The following is a 24,392-nucleotide window of genomic DNA, read 5'->3' on the forward strand; positions in this document are numbered from 1 at the left end:
TTCTCCCTGTGTCTGCGTTGATTTCCTCCGGGTGCTCCAGTTTCCTCCCACAAGTCCTGAACGATATTCTGTTAGACGAATTGGACATTCTGAATTCTCCCTCCATGTACCCGAATAGGTGCCATAGTGTGGTGACTAGGGGATTTTCACAGTAACTTTATTGCAGTGTTAATGTCAGCCTACTTGTGACACTAATAAAGATTATTATAATAAATCCACGTGGAGAAAGGACCACGATCAGCTGGCCAATCCCATCCTCGTCGCCAGTGTAAAGTCCCAGGTGATCAACCACTCTGAAACGACGCCGGTTTACAAAACCTCTATTTATTTACCTATTCGAATACACTCCTACTCCCTGAAAGGTCTCCCGTGCCGGGCACACACTTGGTCCAGGGTATTTATGTCCCAAGGTTCCTAGGTTGAGTGTAGCTCTGCCCCCTCATCTGGAGACGTCATACTCGGGCCGGGCTATGGGGCACCTGATGGTGCAGCTCCCATGACCGTGGGTCGGGTTATAACACCTGCCATAGTCCCTGATGTGGCAGAAACTGAATCCACAATAATGAACAAAAATGTCAATCTTTTGTCTTTCTGTAACTTGTGTCTGGCAAACCTGTCTGGGTAAAATATTTTCTGCAAAGCCGCAAAAATGTAAATGGCCACTGGCATTGTGTTCCTCCTGAGCGCCTTCTAACTTTTATGTTAAGTAAATTTCTAGTAATTGGTGTGACAGTGGCATTACTTTATACATCTTTTAAAAATAACGGTAAGTAAATCTTTTTGGATCCTACTTTGGGTTCAAATTTAACAATAGGTATTTTTCTTGCAAGTCATCAACACGTGAGAGTTTTTTTTTATAGCTAGCAACCATTAATAAATTGATTAAAATAAATATATGCTCAATTAGAGGTAAAAGGACTGTTCTGGATGGCTATCAGTGCCCCTCATGATTTCTGATTAGTGATTTCTTTAATACTGTAGTATCAGCTGTAGGGGCTGTTTAGCACATGGCTAAATCGCTGGCTTTGAAAGCAGACCGAGGCAGGCCTGCAGCACGGTTCAATTCCCGTACCAGCCTCCCTGAACAGGCGCCGGAATGTGGTGACTAGGGGCTTTTCACAGTAACTTCATTGAAGCCTACTTGTGACAATAAGCGATTTTCATTTTCATTTCAAGCTTTTTAACGGCATGTGGTAGTACTGCAGCTACGTGTAATGCAGATGAATTATAATTGTTTTGTGATATCGCGGCAGGATTGTAAATGTGGATGAAACGGTCAGCAGAATGCTGAATAGTAGGAAATATATTTAAGAAAATAATGAGATGCTGAAGATGAACAGTACTCATGGTACAGTAGCAGTCATTTTGAATTAACAATTTAGGGCAGCACGGTAGCATGGTGGTTAGCATAAATGCTTCACAGCTCCAGGGTCCCGGGTTCGATTCCCGGCTGGGTCACTGTCTGTGCGGAGTCTGCACATCCTCCCCGTGTGTGCGTGGGTTTCCTCCGGGTGCTCCGGTTTCCTCCCACAGTCCAAAGATGTGCGGATTAGGTGGATTGGCCAGGCTAAATTGCCCTTAGTGTCCTAAAAAATAAGGTTAATAGGGGTTGTTGGGTTACTGGGATAGGTATACGTGGGCTTGAGTAGGGTGATCATTGCTCGGCACAACATCGAGGGCCGAAGGGCCTGTTCTGTGCTGTACTGTTCTTAAAAAACAAAAAAAAACAAAAAAAAAAACAAAAAGATCTTTAGAGAAACAAGAGAAATACAGAAATACAAATGGAGACCATTTTTTGTAAAAGTTCTGCAGTTGTCCCTGGAGTAAGTTTGCATTACTTTCCTGATGGTTTATGGTGTAGAAATGAAAGTGCTGTCTGCAGCAGTCTTAAAACAGTGCCAACCTGATCTTACTGGCTATCATGTGGTCTTCTGTAGCTGCCGACACGGTAATATTACAGCACATCATGGGGCCTTGCAGAATAAGGTAAGGTTTGTTAACTTATGCTATCTTACTAATTGAATGACATCTGTGTTGCAGGGCATTTTTCTGGTTACTCTCCTTGCTGCTGTCGTCGTTAGTGTGGTTTATTGCTCTAAAGGCCAGCAATGAGAAGGATACAGAACTCCAGAAATCTCTCATTATCTTTGGTGTGATGTTCTCCGTATTACTTCAGGAGGTCTTTCGGTTTGCTTACTACAAGCTATTAAGGTATGTGGAATTTGCAAGTCATCATATGCAGGTGCTGTCACTTGCTGAATTCTAAGCTTCCCTGCCAGCAGTATCTGTTCATGCTCGCTTCTGAGATGTGAATCATGTAAAGACGCAACCATCTGTCTGAAAGTTGACCAACTGAAGTATCAGTATATGTATTGGTGCATTGCTGTACATCCTGCAATGCTACACCCTCAGAAAGAATGATGTACTGTTAAGAGTTGTCTTCGTGGATGTCCTGTGACAGTGCCTGTGCATGTGAGGTTCCTGGAGACACAAAGAAAGGCATATTTATTTCTGGCAAGATCACAATCATGCTAATCACCATATTCCATATTATCATAATTTAGTATTGATAAAATTAAGTTGGTGTTTGCATGACAGAAATATTTGTATAATTGAGCACCCTGTCTCTCCATCTCCGACTGAGAGGAATGCGAAGGTACCACTTATCTCTAATGCGCCCTCCTCTGGATTGGTGAACTGGCCTAAACGTGATGGTCTCTGGTCCACTCTCCCGCCTTTGTGTTTTAGGCTTTATTTTTCCCCACAAGTACCAAAGAAGCAAACCTGTGACTGAATGGAGGTGAGATATTCACCTGATGGGTGCAATGCAATGTTTTGTGGATGACAATGAGACATGTGTGCCATATTGCATAAAGATTGAGATGAATGAATGGAGATCTTTCAGATTCCTGGGACTTTGCGATGTATTCTGGGGCACCTATACAAGATAGACAGATTGTACCTGGGATCAATGTTCTTGCGGAGAGATTAACTAGTACCATTGAGGAGGGCGTAAACTATTTTGGCAGAGGAAAGGAGAAGAGATGAGATTAGAGGCCAGAGGTATAAAAGATAGTAAAATTAGAAATATTCCAATAATCATGCGGATAAAATTGAGGAAAATTAGCAAAAGAACGTACATACAAATGCATAAACATATGAATTAGGAGCAGGAGTAGTCTTCCCGGTCCCTCAAGTTTGCTCTGCCATTCAATAAGATCTTGGCTGATCTGATTGTAACCTCAACCCTACATTCCCACCTACCGCCTTTCATCCCTTACTTATGAAGAATCTATCTACCTCTGCCTTAAAAATATTCAAAGACCATCCTAAAATGCGCAGGTTAGGTGGATTGGCCATGCTAAATTACCCTTTAATGCCCCAGAATGTGCAGGATAGGTGGATTGGCCATGCTAAATTACCCTTTAATGCCGCAGAATGTGCAGGATAGGTGGATTGGCCATGCTAAATTAGCCAGATCGCTCTGAATCTGAGCTCTGTAATCTCACTATTTAGATGGTAAGCCTTTTTTGTTCTTCCTGCTAAAATGGACAATTTCACATTTTCCCACATCACTCATTTGCCAGATTCTTCCCACTCACCTAACCTATCTATAATCCCTTGTAGCCTCCTTATCGCCTCTTCACAACTTATCTTTCTACCTATCTTTGTATCATCAGAAAGTTTAGCAACCATACTTTCTGTCACTTCATCCAAGTTAGTTATATAAATTGCAAAACGTTGAGGCCCCAAAACTGTTCTCTGTGGCACAGCACTCATTACATCTTGCCAACCAGAAAAATATCCATTCACACCTACTAGCAAACTGGGCTAAATTGCTGCCTTGTAATGCAGAATAAGGCAACAGCGTGTGTTCAATTCTCGTACCAGCCTCCCTGAACAGGCGCCGGAATGTGGCGACTAGGGGCTTTTCACAGTAACTTCATTGAAGCCTACTTGTGACAATAAGTGATTACTTTTTATTTATTTTTTTTTAAAGCTGTTCATGTTTGCATGTGACTGGCCACTGGAATCCTGGGATATATAGTTGTTTCCCAACTAGGGTTTATTTCTTTTGTATTAAAGGTCACATTCCCTTCTACACCATCCTACAACTTATAGCTTTCTTTCCTCCCATACACCTGCTTGCTTGCTGCTTCTAGTAAGCTGTTGCCAACAGATTTCATTGTTTGCCTGCACCAGTTATTTCCTGCATTGTTTCTTGTGGCAGTCTGCATATAGTTTGTATGTACGAGTACATTGAGAGGGGGAGAATTTGAAGTAACTATACTCCTCTGGGCTGAAAAATACTATTTCTACAAGATTACTTGCTGTGTGTGATGGGGAATGAAAGGGATCTGAGTGAGAAGGGCTGGAAGTCAGTGGTTTGGAGCATTGCTATTGATGGAATTTTTCTTTTTCTTTTAAATTTTACTTTGTTTTCCTTTAATAAGGGAGGAAGGCGGAAGACAGGAAATTATAGGCAGGTTAGGCTGACTACGGTCATTGGTAAGATTTTAGAGTCCATTACTATCAGGGCGTGATTCTCCAGATAGATTTCTAAGTGTGGTAGCGAGCAGGAACTGCCCTGAGCTTCTCAGCGCTCGGCCTGGCAAGGCCAGCAATGCAATACAATGTTAATTGGGCCAAGGTCAGCCTGGTACTGGGTCACATCCCCCAGTGAGTCTGACATTCTGCCGAGGCCCTCAGCCATGCCACCACTGACTACGCCACGGCTTGGACACCTCCACTAATGCTGCTAATACATTAACGTCGTTCAAAAGGCACCTTGACAAATACAGAGGAATGCGGTACAAGGAAGTGCTGAGTGTTTGGGCCAAGGTTGGTATCTTGATCGGTACAGGCTTGGAAGGCTGAAGGGCCTGTTCCTGTGCTGCATTCTTTGTTCTTTCTGACAAACTCATTATTCCATCCTTTTATACTGTGCCCTACCATGTGGGTCCTATTAAGGGGCTGGGCATTATTCCCACAACTGACTTACTGTCTTTATCATTTATTATCTCCACCTAAGCCGCTTCTACATATGGTTTCCTGAACGTGGGTCACCTCTCGCTATTGTGCTAATACCATCATTAATTAACAGAGCCACCCCTCCACCTTTTCCTAACTTCTTGTCCCTCCTGGATGTCATGTACCTTTCAATAATCGGGTCCCAATTTATGCCATCCTACAGCTATGCGTCTTGTGTTGGCTATCAGATTATGCTTATTTATTTCTATTTGGGCTATCAGTTCACATGTTTACAAATGCTATGTACATTCAGATACAGGGTTTTTAGTTTTATCCTTTGTTATTTTGTCTTTATGTCAAGTGTGTGATGTAACTAACGGTGAGCTGCAGGAACAAATTGTACATGGCATTACAACATGATTGCAGCTGAAATAAGGTCAAGAATGGGTTCTTAATAATCCTAGTTACCAAGTGTTGAGGAATGCTAAAGAAGGGAAAATGAGGAGAAGGCATGCACCTTTGATTTAAGTTCTAAATAGGATGTACTAGATGGTTCTAGGGCTGAATCTATTTGACTTGAGTTAAGGAACATAAGGGGAGTAGTTACATTGCTAGGAGTATTCTTCAAGAAAGCATGTAACAAAAATGGAATAATAGGAGATCTTAATGCAGACTGTCCCAAATTAGTGCTGAGGACAGTGAAAGAGAGGACTTATGGTATGTGTACAGAACTACCTTAATGCATCTCCCTCTAGCAAGGAAGTAAACAGTGTTGCATCTTCTGCAAAAAAAACAAAGTCAAGAAAATGAATTGTGTTATAATAGGAAATCATCCAGCTAACAGTGGTCGCAATATAATTTGATTTAAAGTAATTGTGGAAAGAGACAAAAAAGTATTGAAGGAAAAATTATTAGCCAAGGGAAAGAGCGAATTTCTATGATTTATGAAAAGAGCTAGCACAAGTAGAATAGTGAAAAGTGATTACAGTGTAAAGGAGAAATGGAGCGTTCAGGTACAAATGACGTATGTTCCTTTGAAGGGGAAAGGTAGAGTATCCGAAGCTAATGCACTCTAGATGATGAAGGAAATAAAAGATAAAAATAGGAAAAGAGGGTTCTGACAATGCCAGGATCAAGATGAAACTAACAACCAGGAAGTTTATGGAAACTATAGGAGAAAATTGAAAAAGTTAACAAGGAAGGCAGAGCGGTTACACAAATAGATTAGTAGGCCGCATTAAACTGAACCCAAAAATGTTATAAAAGAAATAAAGTGCAAGGAAAATTGCTAGAATAGAATTGGTCTTATTATAGACCTAAAGGGGAGACGGTTGCAACTGGTAATGGCGGTGAACTAGTAATGAAGAGACCCAACTCTATGTTCTGGCGACATGGATTCAAATCCCTTCTGGGTTCGCGAATGTCCTTTAAGGAAGGAAATTTGTCATCTTTACCTGGCCTGGCCAACCACATTGGTGCATTGTCTCTTCAAATACAGTTGAGATCCTACAGATATGCATCACGCTGCTTATAGAGACATAAAACCTAGACCTATATGAGAAATTCAAGTACAACGTACGGAAGCCACCAGGGGTACCAAAAGACAACACTGGTTCAAACTAGAGTCCCAGGCCAACAACACAAACCCACAACATCTATGGCAGGGCTTACACAAGATTACAGGCTACAAAGCGAAGCCAGGCGGAATCTCTGGGGCTGGAGAATCCCTCCCCGATGAACTGAACAAGTTCTGTGCCCGCTTCGAACAGTCAGATAATACATCACTGCCACCCACCCCAATGTCCCTGGACACACCCATACCCACTATTACAGCCTCCGAGGTAAGGTCTGCCTTCTTGAAAGTGAACCCGCAGAAAGCGATGGGCCCGACACAGTCCCTGGGCAAGTACGCGGAGCCCATGCAGACCAGCTGGCCCATGTATTCGCAGACATCTTCAACATCTCACTTTTCTGCTCCGAGGTCCCCACCTCCTTCAAGAAGACCACCATTGTACCAGCACCAAAGAAGAACAATGCCTCAATGACTACCGACCGGTGGCCTTGATGTCTGTTATCATGAAATGCTTTGAGCGGCTAGTCATGAGACGGATCAACGCCAGCCTCCCAGATGTTCTTGATCCATTGCAGTTCACCTGTCGGTGCAATCGGTGCACAGCAGATGCTATCTCCCTGGCCCTACAATCAACACACGAACACCTCGACAACAAGGACACCTACCATCAGACTGCTGTTCATAGACTACAGCTCCGCCTTCAACACCATTATCCCGACAAGACTAATAGCCAAACTCTGCAATCTTGGACTTGACCCCTCCCTGTGCAGCTGGATTCTTGACTTCCTCACCAACAAACCGCAATCTGTAAAAATATGTACAGCACCACCTCCTCAATAGTCCTCAACACCGGGGCCCCACAAGGATGTGTGCTCAGTCCTCTACTGCACTCAAAATACACACGACTGTGTGGCAAGATTTAACTCCAACTCTATCTATAAGTTTGCGGACGATTGGACTGTGGTGGGTTGTATTTCGCACATTGAGTCAAACTACAAAAGGGAGATAGACCACTTGGTTGCATGGTGTACTGAAAATAATCTCTCTCTAAATGTCGGAAAGACCAAGGAACTGATCATCGACCTCCGGAAGCATCTCACGACACACACTCCCGTCTGCATCAATGGCTCCAAAGTGGAGATGGTCGATAGCTTTTAAGTTCCTGGAGGTCACCATCAACAACAATCTGTCCTGGTCCACTCATTGATGCAACCGTCAAGAAAGCCCAACAACGTCTCTACTTCCTACAGAAGCTAAAGAAATTCGACATGTCTGCATCGACTCTCAAACTTTGACAGATGTGCCATAGAAAGCATCCTATCCGGCTAGCATATATTGCCCATCCCTAGTTTCCCTTCAGAAGGTGGTGGTGAGTTGCCTTCTTGAGCCTCTCCTTCAGGTGTAGGCACACCCACTGTGCCATTAGGGAGAGAGTTCCAGGATATTGCCGCAGCAACAGTGAAGGAACAGCGATATATTTCCAAGTCAGGGTGGTGCGTGCCTTGGAGAGGAACCTCCAGGTGGTGGGGTTCCCAGGTATCTGCTGTTCTTGTCCTTCCAGATGGTAATGGTCATGGATTTGGAAGATGTTGTCGAAAGAACCTTGGTGAGTTACTGAAATGCATCTTGTTGATGGTACACGCAACTACCAATGTTCATCATTGGTGGAGGGTTTGAATGTTTGTGGAATGGGGAGCAATCAAGTGGGCTGCTTTGTCCTGGATGGTGTCGAGCTTCTTGAGTGTTGTTGGAGCTTCACTCAACCAGGCAAGTGGACAGTATTCCATGTCTCTCCTGACTTGTGCCTTGTAGATGGTAGACATGTTTTGGGAGGTCAGGAGGTGAGTTACTCACTGTAGGACTCCTAGTCTTTGACCTGCCCTGGTAGCCACAGTATTAATATGGCTAGTCCAGTTCAGTTTCTGACCAATGGTAACCCCCAGGCATGCGGGCGATTCAGTGATGGTAATGCCATTGAATGTCATGGGGCAGTAGTTGGATGTGCTCTTGTAGGAGATGATCATTGCCTGGTACTTGTGTGGCACGAATGTAACTTGCCACTTGTCAACCAAAGCCTGGATATTATCCAGGTCTTGCTGCATTTGGACATGGAGGAGTTGCGAATAGTGCTGAACATTGTGCAGTCATCCGCAAGCACCCCTACTTCTGACCTTATGATGAAAGGGAGGTCATTGATGAGGCAGCTGAAGATGATTCGGCCTAGCACACTACCTGAGGAACACCTGCAGTGATATCCTGGAGCTGAGTTGATGACCTCCCACCATCACAACCATCTATCTTCCTTTGTGTCAGGTATGACTCCAATCAGCGGAGAGTTTTCTCCGTAATTCCCATTGACTCCAGTTTAGCTAGCTTGCAGCCATACTCGGTCAAATTGTGCCTTGATGTCAAGGGCAGTCACTCTCTCCTCACCTCTGGCATTAAGATCCTTTTTCCATGTTTGAAACAAGCCTATAATGAGGTCCGGAGCGGAGTGACCCTGGCGGAACCCAAACTGAGCTTCCGTGTGCAGTAGTGGTGTGTGTTTGCCTGTCATTGACTGTGATTTAAATGGCACACTTACCATCTTACACTGAAGCCGTAGGACCCTCTGGTCTCGGCTCTGCTTTGAATCCTGGGGTGCGGGGAGGGTGAACAGAGAGAAGGCCAAATGGCGAAGTATAACTGCAGGGGAGCCATGAATCCTTTTTTCATCAAAAACTGAAGACGCACTGCACCTGACTATAGTTCACTGATTTGCAGAGTTTTTAAATGACCTGTCGACCTGCAACACTACACAGCCTCTCTTCATTCCCCACCCCCCCGCTGAGAATGTTGACCTCATGACCATCACCCCCTATAGTGCTCGCCCCTCCCTCCCCCATCCCAAGACCATGCTTGCCTGCACTCCAAGAATTGTTGAAGGGGAGAGGGGATGAGCATTGTCGGAGTTGGGCATGAATCTTGTTTTTGGGGGGGGGGGGGGGGGGGGTGTTGCTGGTGTGTAAAGATTATCTGGACCATTGCTCGGGCACGGGTGAGCATTGTATGAAGTGCTGAGCTGCATCCGGGTTGCCGTGCTCTGGAGAGCTTTGACATTCCAGTTGATTTACTTAGTGTTGAGCTCCTGAGTTTTATACCTGCTTGGAAAAGCTCTTTCGATTTGTTGTAGCATAAACCGCACAGGTCTTTGTGGTTAGGACTTCTTCACTGCCATAGGCAATAATGGCGTGGTCCAGGGAACGCTAAAACAGCAATCAGAAGTTAACTTCCCACATACATGTCACACACATGCAGACATCGGGCCTTCCTAAGGGTTCCTCGGGATGAGGTTGAGTCATTCGCTGCTCCCAATATTGGAAGATTCAGGCCAGTATTTTTCAAGTGTTTAATTACTGTTGTATGTATGCAATGGTATTTCTGCAAATAAATTTCTCCTAACCTCTCTCCTCATCTTAAAGATCCTATTAAATGGATGATTCTTCACACCGACTGCCCAACCAGAAGAAATAGTTCGGAATTCTAAAAACTTCTGTTATTGTTCCTTGTGGCATTCACTGCTTCAGTGGAAATGACCGTGCTATTTTAACTCCATTTTTATAACCATAACTTTTAAACACTGATATTATTGCAATTAATCTACATTGTGTATTTTGTGTGACTTCTATATCCTTTCTACAGTTTATACCAAACACCGCGCACAGTACTCCAACTGTGGCCTAATCACATCCTTGTACAAACTTATCATTACTTTTTGATTCTTGTGTTTCTATTTATAAAACCAACATGCCCTTGACTTTATAGTTTTGTTTCTAAGTGATCATTCACCATTGCAAATTGAAACATTTACGCTGCAGTTTACATTCTCAACAGGCACAGTATAGCAAGCGTTGACCATTAAGTGATCCTTGGGTCACTATCTGCGTGGAGTTTCCACATTCCCCCAGTGTCTGTTACCAGACTCCTAAATAACCCTCTTATGGACTGACCTCGTTAACACTACACCCTGTATGCTTCATCCGATGCCGGTGCTTGCGTACATTGTGTACCTCGTTTTTCCCTGTTATGTATTTTCTTTTATTTCCTTTTCTTTTCATGTACTTAATGATCTGTTGAGCTGCTCGCTGAAAAATACTTTTCACTGTACCTTGGTACATGTGACAATAAACAAATCCAATCCAATCATGTGGAGCAAGTCTCTAAAGTCTATCTCTCCCAACCCTGTTGCTATCTTCTATATTTAATAAAATATTAATCAGTTTGCTCTATTTATGTATGGGTAGTATGGACAGTTTTGTTTTGTATTGCAGTATTCCCGTACCAGCCTCCCCGAACAGGCGCCGGAATGTGGCGACTAGGGGCTTTTCACAGTAACTTCATTTGAAGCCTACTCGTGACAATAAGCGATTTTCATTTTTTTCATTTTCAGTTTGTTTTTAGCATTAATAAACAGCAATAAGGGGAATTGTGTGAGTAGTTAATTGCTATAGTAACAGACATTCACGGACACAGGAATGTGTGCCTAAAGTTGCTTGATTGTTATGTTGTCCTCCATCTGGTGAGAACCTTATGTAGTATTGATATTGAGAAAACAGAAGTTGTTTGCTGGCAGAAGTTGACATGATTAATTGTTGACACTTGATGAAGTTTAGCACAGGGCTAAATCGCTGGCTTTTAAAGCAGACCAAGGCAGGCCAGCAGCATGATTCAATTCCCGTTCCAGCCTCCCCACGCAGACACTGGGAGAATGTGGAAACTCCACACACATAGTGACCCAAGGCCGGGATTTGAACCCGGGTCCTCAGCGCCGTAATCCCACTGCTAACCACTGTGCCAGGTGCCGGAAGGTGGCGACTGGGGGCTTTTCACAGTAACTTAATTTGAAGCCTACTTGTGATAAGCAATTTTCATTTGATTTCATTTCAAGTTGCAGTTGTGCATGCTACAGTTTTTCATCAAAGTGCAACAAGGATATTATTTAGTCAGATTATTGTTCTTTGTTATTAGGTTGGTTTATATGCACAGTTGAACTTCCACTATTAGGAACCCTCTTGGGACTGACAGGAAAGTTCACAAAAAGATCAACCATGATCTTATTGAATGGTGGAGCTGACTCGAAGGGCCAGATGACCTGCTGCTCCTAGTTCTTTTGTCCTTATCAGGATGTTCACTGTAATAGTGAGGCAAGTTGCTACATTACAAAAATGAAATATAAATTTGAATTGAACTCCTGTTTTCAGCATGGATTTAATCTCATTATTCATTTAAAAAATAATTTAGTACCCAATTATTTTTTTTCCAATTAAGGGGGCAATTTAGCTTGGCCAATCCATCCAACCTGTACATCTTTGGGTTGTGGGGGTGAAACCCACGCAGACACTGGGAGAATGTGGAAACTCAACACAGATAGTGACCCAAGGCCGGGATTTGAACCCGGGTCCTCAGCGCCGTAGTCCCAGTGCTAACCACTGCATCATGTGCCGCCCTAATCTCATTATTCATGCATCTCATACGTACTGTTTCTATCTTAATAATCAGGACAGAAGATCTCCAATTACAGGTCATGAAAGGCAAATTTTCATCCTTTTGCATGTAACATGTTTGGTGGAATTTCCTGCTCACGTCAGTGATCGGAATTGTGGCAGATGGGGACAGCAAATTTGAAATGATGGGAAAATTGCTGCCGGTGGGAAATAAGTTTGGAATTTCGTTCTTGATTTTGATGGCGGGTTAAAGTTTCCCAATGATCTATGTCAGAAACCAGGTTTGCATTCATTTGCATCTCTGGATGGAAATATATTCCCCCTCCAAATTAAATACCCGTCAGTGGATTATTAGAACGGTCTGTTTCCTGACTGGACGCCAGTGCCATACGCCTGGTGGTCCAGGAGTTATGTGGGTGCTGCTGCCGCCAACCTTGCAGATTGTTACTTTGAGATTTCAGGTGCTTCTAGTACAAGCTGCACTAAAGTTGACCAGGGAAGCAGATTTACAGGGATGGGAGAGTGTCCAGAGAAGTGAGTGTGAGGCTCTTGGAGGGCATGGTCCATGGTCTCAACAGTGGAGTCCTGAGAACACTGGGAACTAGTGTTAGGAGGGAATAGTAAAGTAGGAGGTTCGGGGTGAGCGTCTGGTAGGTGAAGGTTTCATTGCGTGAGTCACAGCGGGGGACAATGCAGGTGGCTTGGACAACAGGACAGATAGGATCAGGGTGGGTATGGCAATGGTGAAGACTGAGGTGAGGGGAGGAAAGATATGTGCAGTTGGATTGTTACAGGGTCCAGGGTGACGGAGCTCGGTTTATGATGATGGCTGGACGCTGGTAGGTGACGGACGCGTGTAGATGTTTGAGGAGCGCATTTGAAAAGTTATTTTTTGAGTAACCAATTTTTCTTCCAATTAAGGGGCAATTAGCGTGGCCAATTGACCTAACCTGCACATCTTTGAGTTGTGGGTGTCAAACCCACGCAGACACGGGGCGAATGTGCAAACTCCAGACAGACAATAACCTGAGGCCTGGATTGAACCTGGGTCCTCGGTGCAATGAGACATCAGTGCTAACCATTGCGCCACCATGCTGCCCTTCTCACCGCTGTTCTTAACAACACAATTACTCTGCGAATCCTTGAAATGGGAGAAGGGTCTTTTTGGGTTGATAGAGTTCAAGGGCTGACTAAAGGAACATCCTAATAATTATGAGACGGCTGACTGTCAAGGATGCTCAGTTGCGCTCTATGGTGAAGGCGGGTTGCAGTAGGTTTGTTCCTGACTCATGGGACGCGTGTCATAGAAGTGTACCTTTAAGAAAGGTTTTTGTTTTATCACATGGCTTCAGTGGTGTCATTTTGTGGGTGGAGCTGAGCTGTGGCAGTGAGGTTTGTTTTACTTTCGCTTTCAGTTTTGACTGTTGAGGACCACAGACAGAAAAAATAAGTGGTTTGGCCTGTCCCCCTCTATTTTCATTTTAAAGAGTTGTTCCAGAAAACCCCCCTGTTGATTATAATTACCTGTTTTGGTAACTAAAAGATATAGTTTGCTTTCCGGAAGGGTTTAAACCCTTGTCTGATGAGACAAGGTCAGACTCTCGGGGAAAGCCAGTCTTATTCAAGTGAGAATGCAGAGTGTTGGGCCACGCCCTAGAAAAGAGGTTTTGGTTTATGGGATTTTGTTTTTAAATTGCAACAGTTAAGGGGGGATTCATTAAGTGTTATACATAGATTACCTTAGCCGTGGGGTGTCTTTATGTTTGTAATTAATACTAATTCTTGCTGTATGTTTATATAAATGTTAACTAAGTTCTTAGAATGAAGCTTGTTTGATTAAAGTATCTGGGAAGACTGTTGAATCACACCTGAAGGGAAGGCTCTTGTGCTCATCCCAACCAAATTCAACATCAAGCTTGTAGGTCAGATGGACTTCATATATACTTTGGAGTTTCTAAGCTCTGGCCCATAACACTCGTGAATCTCATAACATCAAGATCTCAGCAAGGTGTGGAACATTAATTCATTCAGTGCCATTTGTCACCGGCTGCAGTCAGAAGCAGGAAGGAAGGTAGAATGGCTCCCAGAAGGCACGGCTTGTGGAGGGCAGCCAATTCGCAACTCCATTCTCCTGCATTAAATGGTCATGGCTGATTAGGAATCATGTGGTTAGTCTTTTAAGCTGCCACAGCAATGGTCTCCCTATAGAGATGAGGGTTGTGGCTATCAGCAGAAAAGTGAGGCTTCCTGCACATGGCTCTCATTACCCCGGTCAAAGCGTAATATAATTAAGTATGAAAGGGAGGAATATCCATCTCTTGTCCTCCAGGACGTCCAGTACCTGGAGTGGGAATGTTCTGCCTATACAGAGACCAGGTGAAAGGCTTTGTATTTACCTGCTGGCTTTGAGATGGAGGGAAACTTTAAAAAAAAAACATTTAGAGTACCCAATTCATTTTTTCCAATAAAGGGGCAATTTAGTCTGGCCAATCCACCTACAATGCACATCTTTGGATTGTGGGGGCGAAACCCACACAAACACGAGGAGAATGTGCAAACTCAACACGGACCGTGACTGCGAGCCGGGATCAAACCTGGGACCTTGGTGCCGTGTGGCAGCAGTGCTAACCGCTGCGCCACCATGCTGCCCTTGATGGGGGGAAACTTTTAAAGGACTTTAATTCATTAACCAATCCACTGAGGGGGTGATAATGCAGGCTGCATGCAACCCTGTCTTGTTAATGTCTCACATCAAGATGAATAGAAGCAGGACCCTGCCACCTGTTGGCATAGGGCCAGGATGAGCAACACTCTGAGCAGCAAGGGGCAGTGGGGCCTCTATTAAGGCCAAGAAGCTGGTGAATATGGTCCAAGCATGAGTGTATCGTTGGTGGTGTTATCTTGAGATGAACAAAAATCAATATGTGATGCTCCTCGTATGTCCCAGGATGTGGTTGTTCACATTTGCCACCTTCTCCAGTACGAGCTGCGGCCGTAAAGACACTGGAATAATGCAGATCTGCTAGTCTACAATGAATGAATGTCTGTTGGGCACCATTAAATATGGCACCAGGGCCTTCGACCCCATGAGGTAAAAGCATGGGAGCAACTCCCTGTTTGACCCACTATGGATATTTACCAAGCTTCTTGCTAATGCATGTTTAATGAGCTGAAAAGCAGAAGATAGCTGTCCAGCGGGATTCACGCCTGACAGCCACCGCATTCATACTCCAGAATGGAAAATTCCGCCCATCACCTGATGCTGGACTGTTACACTTTTGCTATTCAAAACCAGCAGCAGACTGCTTCATCAAGATGGTCAGCTTGTTTCTTTTCTCTTGATCAATGTTTCGTCTTCAGTGATAGTGGTTTTACTTTTCGTCTTCTGGTCCACACGATTGCAATAGTGCTAAGCCGAAGCTTTGGAAGAATTTTTTTTCGGAGACAAAGACAATCTTGCTTTCCTGAGGCAAGTTACCATGTTGTAATTGCCTTTTCGCACCTCTGACTTTGTATAATAATTATAATAATCTTCATTGTCACAAGTAGGCTTACATTAACACTACAACAAAGTTACTGTGGAAAAAAACCCTAGTCGCCACATTCCGGCGCCTTCGGGTCCACGGAGGGAGAATTCAGAATGTCCAAATTACCGAATTGTTGCAATTTGTATGCAGATGGCATCTGTCTTATCTGGCAATGATGCCTGTTACACAGGATTCACACTACAGGAGGTTATCTATCAATTCGTTTTGGCTTGAATTTTAGAGAAATCACCATATCTGGGTTGGTCCAGGTGGATCCTAGTGTTCAATGTAGAAGGGCTGAATTTCATTGGGTGAAAAAAATGAGTTGCCATTTCATAGAATCTACAGTGCAGAAGGAGGCCACCCGGCCCATCGAGTCTGCACCCACCCCTGGAAAGTGCACCCTACTCAAGTTCAGTAAAAGCAAGAGCTTGTGAAACGCAGTGTTCATTATAATGGCATTATACTTTGAATTAATTTTATGTATTTTTGACAAATTATAGTTACAGTATGATTGGTTATATTAGTGTGATAAAACATTCCACCCACACTAGCATAGCACTGATATTACAAAATGATGGAGCATCGGATAACCTCTGATTGCTTCATTTCAGTGTTAATTGATTTTAAAAACTTCCAATTATTTTATTATGGATCTTTGCAAACTCAAAACCTTGTTTTCATCATAAGCTTCCATTTTAATGGTAATTTTCTAGTTCTAACAGTGTTATGCAAGAATAAATAGTTTCTAAAATGGAGAAATTTGAATTCGATAAACTTGTTATCCGCGCATAGAAATATAAGTCTCTTTAAATAATCTTGAAATTGATTATATATTTAATAGCAGATTATATATTTAATAGCAAAACATCTTATTCCTCTGATCATAATGCCTTCTCACTATAATCTGTACAGAGACACTGGTTGAGGAAGATATGAATGCTTCTAGCCAAGAATTAATTTTAATAAACTATTGGCAGATGGAAACAAGTTTGCACTTGGCATGATTTCTCTTGGCTTGAAGTACCTATAAGATTGTATAACTAAGCTGACAATGCTACTACTTGCTGAATAATCAGTGTGGTGCTGGGAGCTTAGACGTGTATGTACAGTTAAAGATACAGTTTCCAAGAACTCTGAATCAACGCATTCGTATTGCATTGGCTTTACTGTAGAACAATAATTATCTTTGCTTGTTTGAATTAGCTGTAGAGAAACTTGAATACAACAGGAAAGAGATATTTAAAAAATGTATTACCACCTCCTGTAAAATTTTGAATTTATGTATTTAAAACCTGAATGCTGACTATTTGAGAATGTAATTTAATCTGTCACTACCTCCAAAAAAAAAAGCCTACTCTCAATTGCCCACTGTAGCTCATCATAATCTTCATTAGTGTCACAAGAAGGCTTACATTAACACTGCAATGAAGTTACTGTGAAAATCCCCTAGTCGCCACATTCCGGCACCTGTTCTGGTACACCGAGGGAGAATTCAGAATGTCCAATTCACCTAACAAGCACGTCTTTTGGGACTTGTGGGAGGAAACTGGAGCACCCGGAGGAAACCCACGCAGACATGGGGAGAACGTGCAGACTCCGCACACAAAATGACCCACTATCCTTTTGGCAACAACCCGTATAGATTTTGGGCACGATTCAACCAAAACAAAATCTATGTCTGGTTTCGGACACATTTAACAAGGTGTTTTCTGGCGATTCAATGCTATTTTGCTGATTTTCTTTTAAATTTATTTAGAAACAATTTTTGGCCTTGGGGAGGAGCTGCAGTTTCCTACACTGGTGCGCATGCAGGAAGACTACTCGCGGATCACTCCACCGAGTCTTTCGTAGAATCATAGAATTTACAGTGCAGAAGGAGGCCATTCTGCCTATCGGGTTTGCACCGGCCCTTGGAAAGAGCACCCTACTTAAGTCCATGCCTCCACCCTATCCCAGTAACCCCGCCTAACCTTTTTTGGACGCTGAGGGGCAATTTATCATGGCCAATCCACCTAACCTGCACATCTTTGGACAGTGGTAGAAAACCGGAGCACCCGGAGAAAACCCACCTCAGCAATCCCACTGTGGCCTCCGAAACCCCCCCCCCCCCAAAACTTTGGCCCTGGCAGTACCTCCACCAGCCTGACAGTGGCACACGAGCAGCGTGCCCAGGTAGCAGTGCCAGGGTGGCACATTCACGGTGAAATTTAAAAAAAATTCATTGATGGGATGCAGGTGTTGCTGATTAGGCCAGCATTTATTTCCCATCCCTAGTTGCTCTTCAGAAAGTGGTCGTGAGTTGCCTTCCTCAACCACTGCAGTCCTTCAGGTTTAAGTACACACACCCACTATGCTGTTTGGGAGTTCCAAGATTTTGTCCCAGCGATAGCGAAGAAACGGCGATATTTTCACGGTCTGCACCCTTCCCGCCAGGGAAAGCGGGAGCATGTCCCACCTTTTAAAGTCTTCCTCCATCTGCTCTACAAGCCGAGATAGATTGAGCCTGTGTAGGGCATCCCAATTCCTAGCCACCTGTATGCTGTGGTACCGAAAGCTCCTCTCCACCATCTTGAGTGGGAGCTCTCCCAGTCTCTTCTCTTAACCCCTAGTGTGGATCACAAATAGCTCACTTTTCCCCATGTTCAACTTGTACCCCGAGAAACTCCCGAAGTCCCTTAAGATCTGCATGACCTCCCCCATCCCATCCAGCGGGTCCAAAATATACAGGAGCAGGTCGTCTGCATAGAGCGAAACCTGGTGCGCCCCCCCCTCCCCCCGAGCCAGCCCCCTCCAGTTCCTTGAAGTCCTCAGTGCTATGGCCAACGGCTCAAGGGCAAATAGTAGCGGGGATAGGGGGCAACCCTGCCTCGTCCCTTGGTGTAGCCTAAAATATTCCGACCTCAGCCGGTTCGTGGACACACTTGCTACAGGGGCCTGATACAGTAGTTTGACCCATCCTATGAATCCCTCACCAAATCCAAACGCTTCCCACAGGTACTCCCATCCCACCCGGTCAAAGGTTTTCTCTGCATCCATTGCAGCCACTACTTCTGCGTCCCCTCCTGAGGGCATCAAGATAATGATTAGGAGCCTCCTCACATTGTGTTCAGTTGCCTGTCCTTGACGAAACCTGTCTGATCCTCATCAATCACTCCTGGGACACAGTCCTCTATTCTAGTAGCCAAAATCTTAGCCAGCAGTTTGGCATCTACGTTTAGGAGCGATATCGGTCTGTAGGACCAAATTGTAGCGGATCCTTCTCCCGCTTGAGGATGAGCGAGATCGAGGCCCGCAAAATCGTCGGGGGAGGGTTCCTCTCTCCTTAGCCTCGTTAAAGGTTCTTAGCAGGAGTGGGCTCAGCAGCTCTGAGAATTTATTGTAAAATTCTACAGGGTAGCCGCTGGTCCCAGGGCCTTTCCCGACTGCATACTATCCAGGCCCTTAACTATCTCCTCCAACTCAATCGGGGCCCCCAGTCCCTCTACCAGATCCTCGTCCACCCTTGGGAACCTCAATTGGTCCATGAATTGCTTCATCCCTTCCCCTCCCACCGGGGGTTCTGACTCGTACAGTTTACAATAAAACTCCTTGAAAACTTTGTTGATCTTCTCTGGGCCCAAGACCGTTTTAACTACCTTATCCCTAACTCTCCCAATTTCCCTGGCCGCCTCTCTCCTGCGAAGTTGGTGCACCAGCATCCTACTCTCTTTCGCCCCATACTTGTCGCTGCCCCTTTCACCTTCCTCAGCTGTGCCTCCGTCTTCCTTGTGGTCAACAGATCAAACTCCGCCTGCAGTCTCCGGCTCTCCTTCAGCAGCTCCTCCTCGGGTGGTCTCCGCATACTTCCTGTCTACTCTTAAGTATCTCTCCCTCTAGCCTCTCCCTCTTCTCTCTATGGGACCTAATAGAAATTAACTCCCCTCTGATAACTGCCTTCATAGCCTCCCAGACCGTAGTCGCTGTTACCTCCCCTGTATCGTTTGTTGTCACATAGTTTTGGATGCTCCTCCTTATCCGCCCACAAACATCTTCATCCGCTAGCAGTCCCATGTTCAGTCTCCAGAGAGGGCACTGCCCTCCCCCCGCCCCTAGTCGCAAGTCCACCCAGTGCGGGGCATGGTCTGAACCGCAATGGCCGAATACTCAACCCCCTCCACCCTTGGGATTAACGCCCTGCTCAACGCAAAAAAGTCAATCCGAGAGTACACGTGGGAGAAAAAAAAAAGAACTTTCGGGGCATACTAGCACCACCCGGGCCTCCTGCAGCTAACCACTCACCATAATGTACCTGCCCACTTTGTCCGCCACAATACTCCCTGCCTCAAATGCCACCCGTTTGCTCACCAGAATTGTCACCCCCTGGTCTTCGAGACCAGCCCCGAATGGAACATCTGGCCCACCCAATCCCGCCTCAGTCTCGTTTAGTCAGCGAGTTTTGCCTGTAGCATGGCTACGTATGCCTTTAATCCCTTTAAGTGCGAGAACATGTGGGCCATCTCCCTTTTTTGGCCAGCCACAGGCCCTCGCCCCCCCGCTCACTCAAGCCCTCCCGGCGGAGGCTCCCCATCCCGACTCTCCACCTGTTCCCAAAAGTTGGCTCCCCTTCAGTCACCAAAGCAGCCCCCCATCCCCCTCAACCCCCAATCACAATCCCCCCCTGTCAAGCACCCGCTTAACACAGATTTTCCCCCCATTATGCTTCCGTAAGTCAGCTGACCCATGCTGACCCTGGCTGCTCCCGCCTCTATCTCCAATCTTAGTGTTGTCTCCTTGTTCGGGCGGGGAGGGCTGCCTTAGCCCGGTTGAATCCTGCACGCCTCTTAGCCAGTTCAGTTCCCAGGTCCTGGTATATATGAATCTCTCAGTTCTCCCACTTAGTGCTCCGCTCCTTCTTTGCCCATTGTAAGACATTCCTTATCTGTGAAGTGATGGAACCTTATCACCATCGCCCTCTGCGGTTCGTTCGCCCTAGGCTTCCTTGCGAGGACTCTGTGCACCCCGTCCAGTTCCCCGTCCAGTTCCAAGGGCCATGGGAAGGCCCCTGCGCCCATCAGCGTCCCCAACACGTGGTCACAAATACGCTCGCGTCCGACCCCTCTGCACCTTCAGGGAGGCCCAGAATTTGCAGGTTTTGTCTCCTAGACCTGTTTTCGATGTCATCCAGTATCTCCTGCCATCTCTTGCGCATGGCCTCATGTGCTTCAATCCTGACCGCCAGGCCCAGGATCTCATCCACATTGTCCACCTCTTTAATAGCCTTCTCCTGCATCTTCTGAGTCTCCACCATCTTTTCCATAGAGGCCTTCATAGGGGCCAGCATTTCCGTCGTCAGCTCTGCGAAGCAGCTTCTTAGGAACTCTTGCTGCTCCTGTGACCACTGGGCCCACGCTGCCTGGTCCGTGCTGGCCGCCATTTTGTCCCCTCGCGCCCGTTCCGCCCGCTTCACCGCAATTGCTCTCTTCACGGACCCACTCCTGAAGAGAGGGACCCCCCCCCCCCCCCCCCCCCCCCGATTCCCATTGACTCCAGTTTAGTTAGGGCCTCTTGATGTCAAATGGTGTCTTGATGTCAAGGATAGTCACTCTCACCTCACCTCTGGCATTTAGCTCTTTTATCCATGTTTGAACCAAGGCTGTAATGAAGCCAGGAGCTGAGTGACCCTGGCGGAACCCAAACTGAGCTTCCAGGAGCAGGTTATTGCCAAGTAAGTACCGCATGATAGCATTGCTGATGACTCCTTCCATCACTTTGCTGATGATGGAGAGTAGACTGATAGGGTGGTTATTGGCTGGGTTGGGCTTGTCCTGTTTCTTGTGTACAGGACACACCTGGCAATTTTCTACATTGCCGGGTAGATACCAATGTTGTAGCTGCCAGTGGGAATGAGTGCCACCCTGCCCTGTCCCCGACCACCTGCGCAGGGGTCTACAATGACCCCCCTCAGGTGCTGTTATGACTGGTCCAAGTTTGTGTGGACCATACTAAACAATGCCCTGGCACGATCTCCCAGGTTCGGCCGGTGAATCTGGTGGACATCTTTTCCTAATGGCTCATTTAAATATGCATATCTGGATCTTGCTCAACGAGACCGAGGTCCAGTTTGTGACGTCTTGCAAGACTCCTTTGAATTCCTTGAGACATTTTGACCATTGTGAATCCTGCGAGAGGCCTCGCGCGAGCTTCAACGGGTTGTCCCAATACCAAGTTGGGTGCGACAAGGCCGTTGAATTGCATTCTTAAACAATCAAAACAGAGTAAATATTTCCCGTCAACAAATTGTTGTCACTTTAATAAAGGTACATCTCTCAATTTCTCAGACACTTCCACTCTGATGTGAAATTCCTTAAGGAGCATATTGTATCCTAAAACAAAGACTCTCCTGATTTAACACTGAGTGGCTGCCTCCAATTCGCCAATATCCTGGCTGTTAGGTTCGCTAGAAACACTCGGGAGGATGTAAACTAGTATGGCAGGGGTGGGAACCAGAGCATTAACTTAGAAGATGTATTAACTGAAGGGGAAATGGCGAACAAAAATAAAAGAACACCCTGTCTGCTCAAACGCAGTGGTTTGAAGTGTATTTGTTTCAATGCCAGAAGTATAGCAGGTAAGGCAGATGAACATGGAACACTTATTAGTACTTGGAACTATGTTGTTGTGGCTAACGCAAAAATGTGGTCAAAGGAAGGGCAGGAATTGCAGCTGAATGTTGGAGGATATAGATGCTCAGGAGAGAGAGAGGGGATGTAAAAGGGGTGGGGGAGTAGCATTACTGGTTATGGAGAATATTATAGCCGTACTGCGGGAGGACACCTCTGAGGGCACATATAATGAGGCAATCTGGGTAGAGCTCTGAAACAGGAAGGGGGCAATCACAATGTTGAGCATTTATTACAGGCCCCCCCAACTGCCAGCGAGAGATAGAGGAGCAGATAGGTAGAGAGATTTTGGATAGGTGCAAAAGTAACAGGGTTCTTATGGTAGGGCATTTTAATTTCCCCGAGATTGACTGGGACTCGCTTAGTGCTAGAGGCTTGATTGGGGCAGAGTTTGTAAGGTGTATCCAGGAATGCTTCTTGATGCAATGTAGATAGTCCAACTAGGGAAGGTGCAGTACTGGATCTGGTATTGGGGAATGAGCCTGGACAGGTGGTTGAGGTTTGAGTAGGGGAACATTTTGGGAGTAGTGACAACAACTCCATAAGTTTAGAGTACTTTTGGGTAGGGATGAGGGTAACCCTCGCGTTAAGCTGCTAAATTGGGGAAAGGCAAATTACGATAACATTAGAAAGGAATTGAAGAATTTGGATTGGTTGCAGTTGTTGGAGGGTAAATCGACATCAGACATGCGGGAGTCTTTCAAGCGACAGTTGATTAGGATTCAGGAAAGTCACGTTCCTGAGAGAATGCATGATAAGTATGGGAAGTTTAGGGAGCCTTGGATAACCAGAGATATTGTGAACCTCGTCAAAAAGACAAAGACTTTTGCACGGTTTGGAAGGGTGGGGACAGTTGAAACCCTTCAGTATAAAGAAAGTAGGAATGTACTTAAGTAGGAAATTAGGAGGGCTAGGATGGGCCATGAAAAGTCCTTGGCAAGTAGGATTAAGATGAATCCCAAAGCTATTTATTATATGTAGAGGTTGGCCAGAAAAAGGATTGGACCACTTAAGGACAGTGGGGAGTCTGTGTTGAGCCAGAGGAAATAGGTGAGGTATTAAATGAGTACTTTGAATCAAGTGTTCACCAAAGAAACGGACTTTGTGGAAGATGATTCTTGGGTTGGCTGTGTGAACTAGTCTGGGTGAAGTTGACATCGAAAAGGAGAAGGTATTCGATGTTTTAAAAGGCATTAAGGTAGATAAGTCTCTATTCTCCCATGTCTGCGCAGGTTTCGCCCACATAACCCAAAAGATGTGCAGGGTAGGTGGAGGATTGGCCATGCTAAATTGCCCCTTAATTGGAAAAAATGAATTGCGCACTCCAAATTTATAATAGAAAAGGTAGGTAAGTCTCCTGGGCCGGGTGGAATTTACCCCAGAATACTGAGGGAAGCAAGGGATGAGACTGCTGGGGCCTTGACTGACATATTTGTCTCCTCATTGGCTGCAGGTGAAATTCCGGAGGTTTGGAGAATAGCTAATGTGGTATGCTGTTTAAGAAAGGTAGCAGGGATAATCCAAGAAATTATAGGCGAGTGAGCCTCATGCCGGTAGTTCGTAAATTATTGGAGAGAATTCTCGGGCTCAAGATTTATACCCATTGGAAACCAATGGACTCGTTAGCGATAGACAGCGTGGTTTTGTGAAGGGGAGATCGTGCCTCACTAACTTGATCGAGTTTTTTGAGGAGGTGGCAAAGATGATTTATAAGGGGAGGGTGGTGGATGTTGTTTACATGGACTTTGACAAGGTGACTCATGGCAGACTAGTACAAAAGGTGACGTCACACGGGATTAGAGGTGAAGTGGTAAAATAGATACACAACTGGCTCGGTCACAGAAGGCAAAGGGTAGCAGTAGAAGGATGTTTTTCTGAATGGAAGGTTGTGACTAGTGGTGTTCCACAGGGATCTGTGCTGGGGCCTCTTGTTTGTAGTGTACATAAGCATTGGAGAAAAATGTAGCTGGTCAGATTAGTAAATTCGCGGATGACACCAAGGTTGATGGAGTGGCAGATAATGTTGAGGATTGTCCGAGGATACAGCAGGACATAGGTTGGAGACTTGAGCAGGCAGAGAAATGGTAAATGGAGGTTAATCCAGACAAATGTGAGGAAATGCATTTTGTAGGTCCAACATAGAGGGCAAATACACAGTAAATGGTAAAACCTTTGG

At 45.2% G+C, this 24,392-nt stretch overlaps 1 protein-coding gene across 3 annotated transcripts in view; it reads left to right on the plus strand.

Moving 5' to 3' along the window:
- Nucleotides 1-24,392, plus strand: part of zgc:114200 (uncharacterized protein LOC559336 homolog) — a 104,457-nt gene that overhangs the window by 20,162 nt on the left and 59,903 nt on the right. For all 3 annotated transcript variants that reach the window (XM_038790746.1, XM_038790744.1, XM_038790745.1), the window contains exon 2: nucleotides 2,041-2,211. In XM_038790746.1, the coding sequence (XP_038646674.1) occupies nucleotides 2,041-2,211 (171 nt within the window). The remainder of the gene's footprint in view (nucleotides 1-2,040; nucleotides 2,212-24,392) is intronic.

This window comes from Scyliorhinus canicula, chromosome 3, assembly GCF_902713615.1.
Source record: "Scyliorhinus canicula chromosome 3, sScyCan1.1, whole genome shotgun sequence".
In the NCBI taxonomy this organism is placed as follows: domain Eukaryota; kingdom Metazoa; phylum Chordata; class Chondrichthyes; order Carcharhiniformes; family Scyliorhinidae; genus Scyliorhinus; species Scyliorhinus canicula.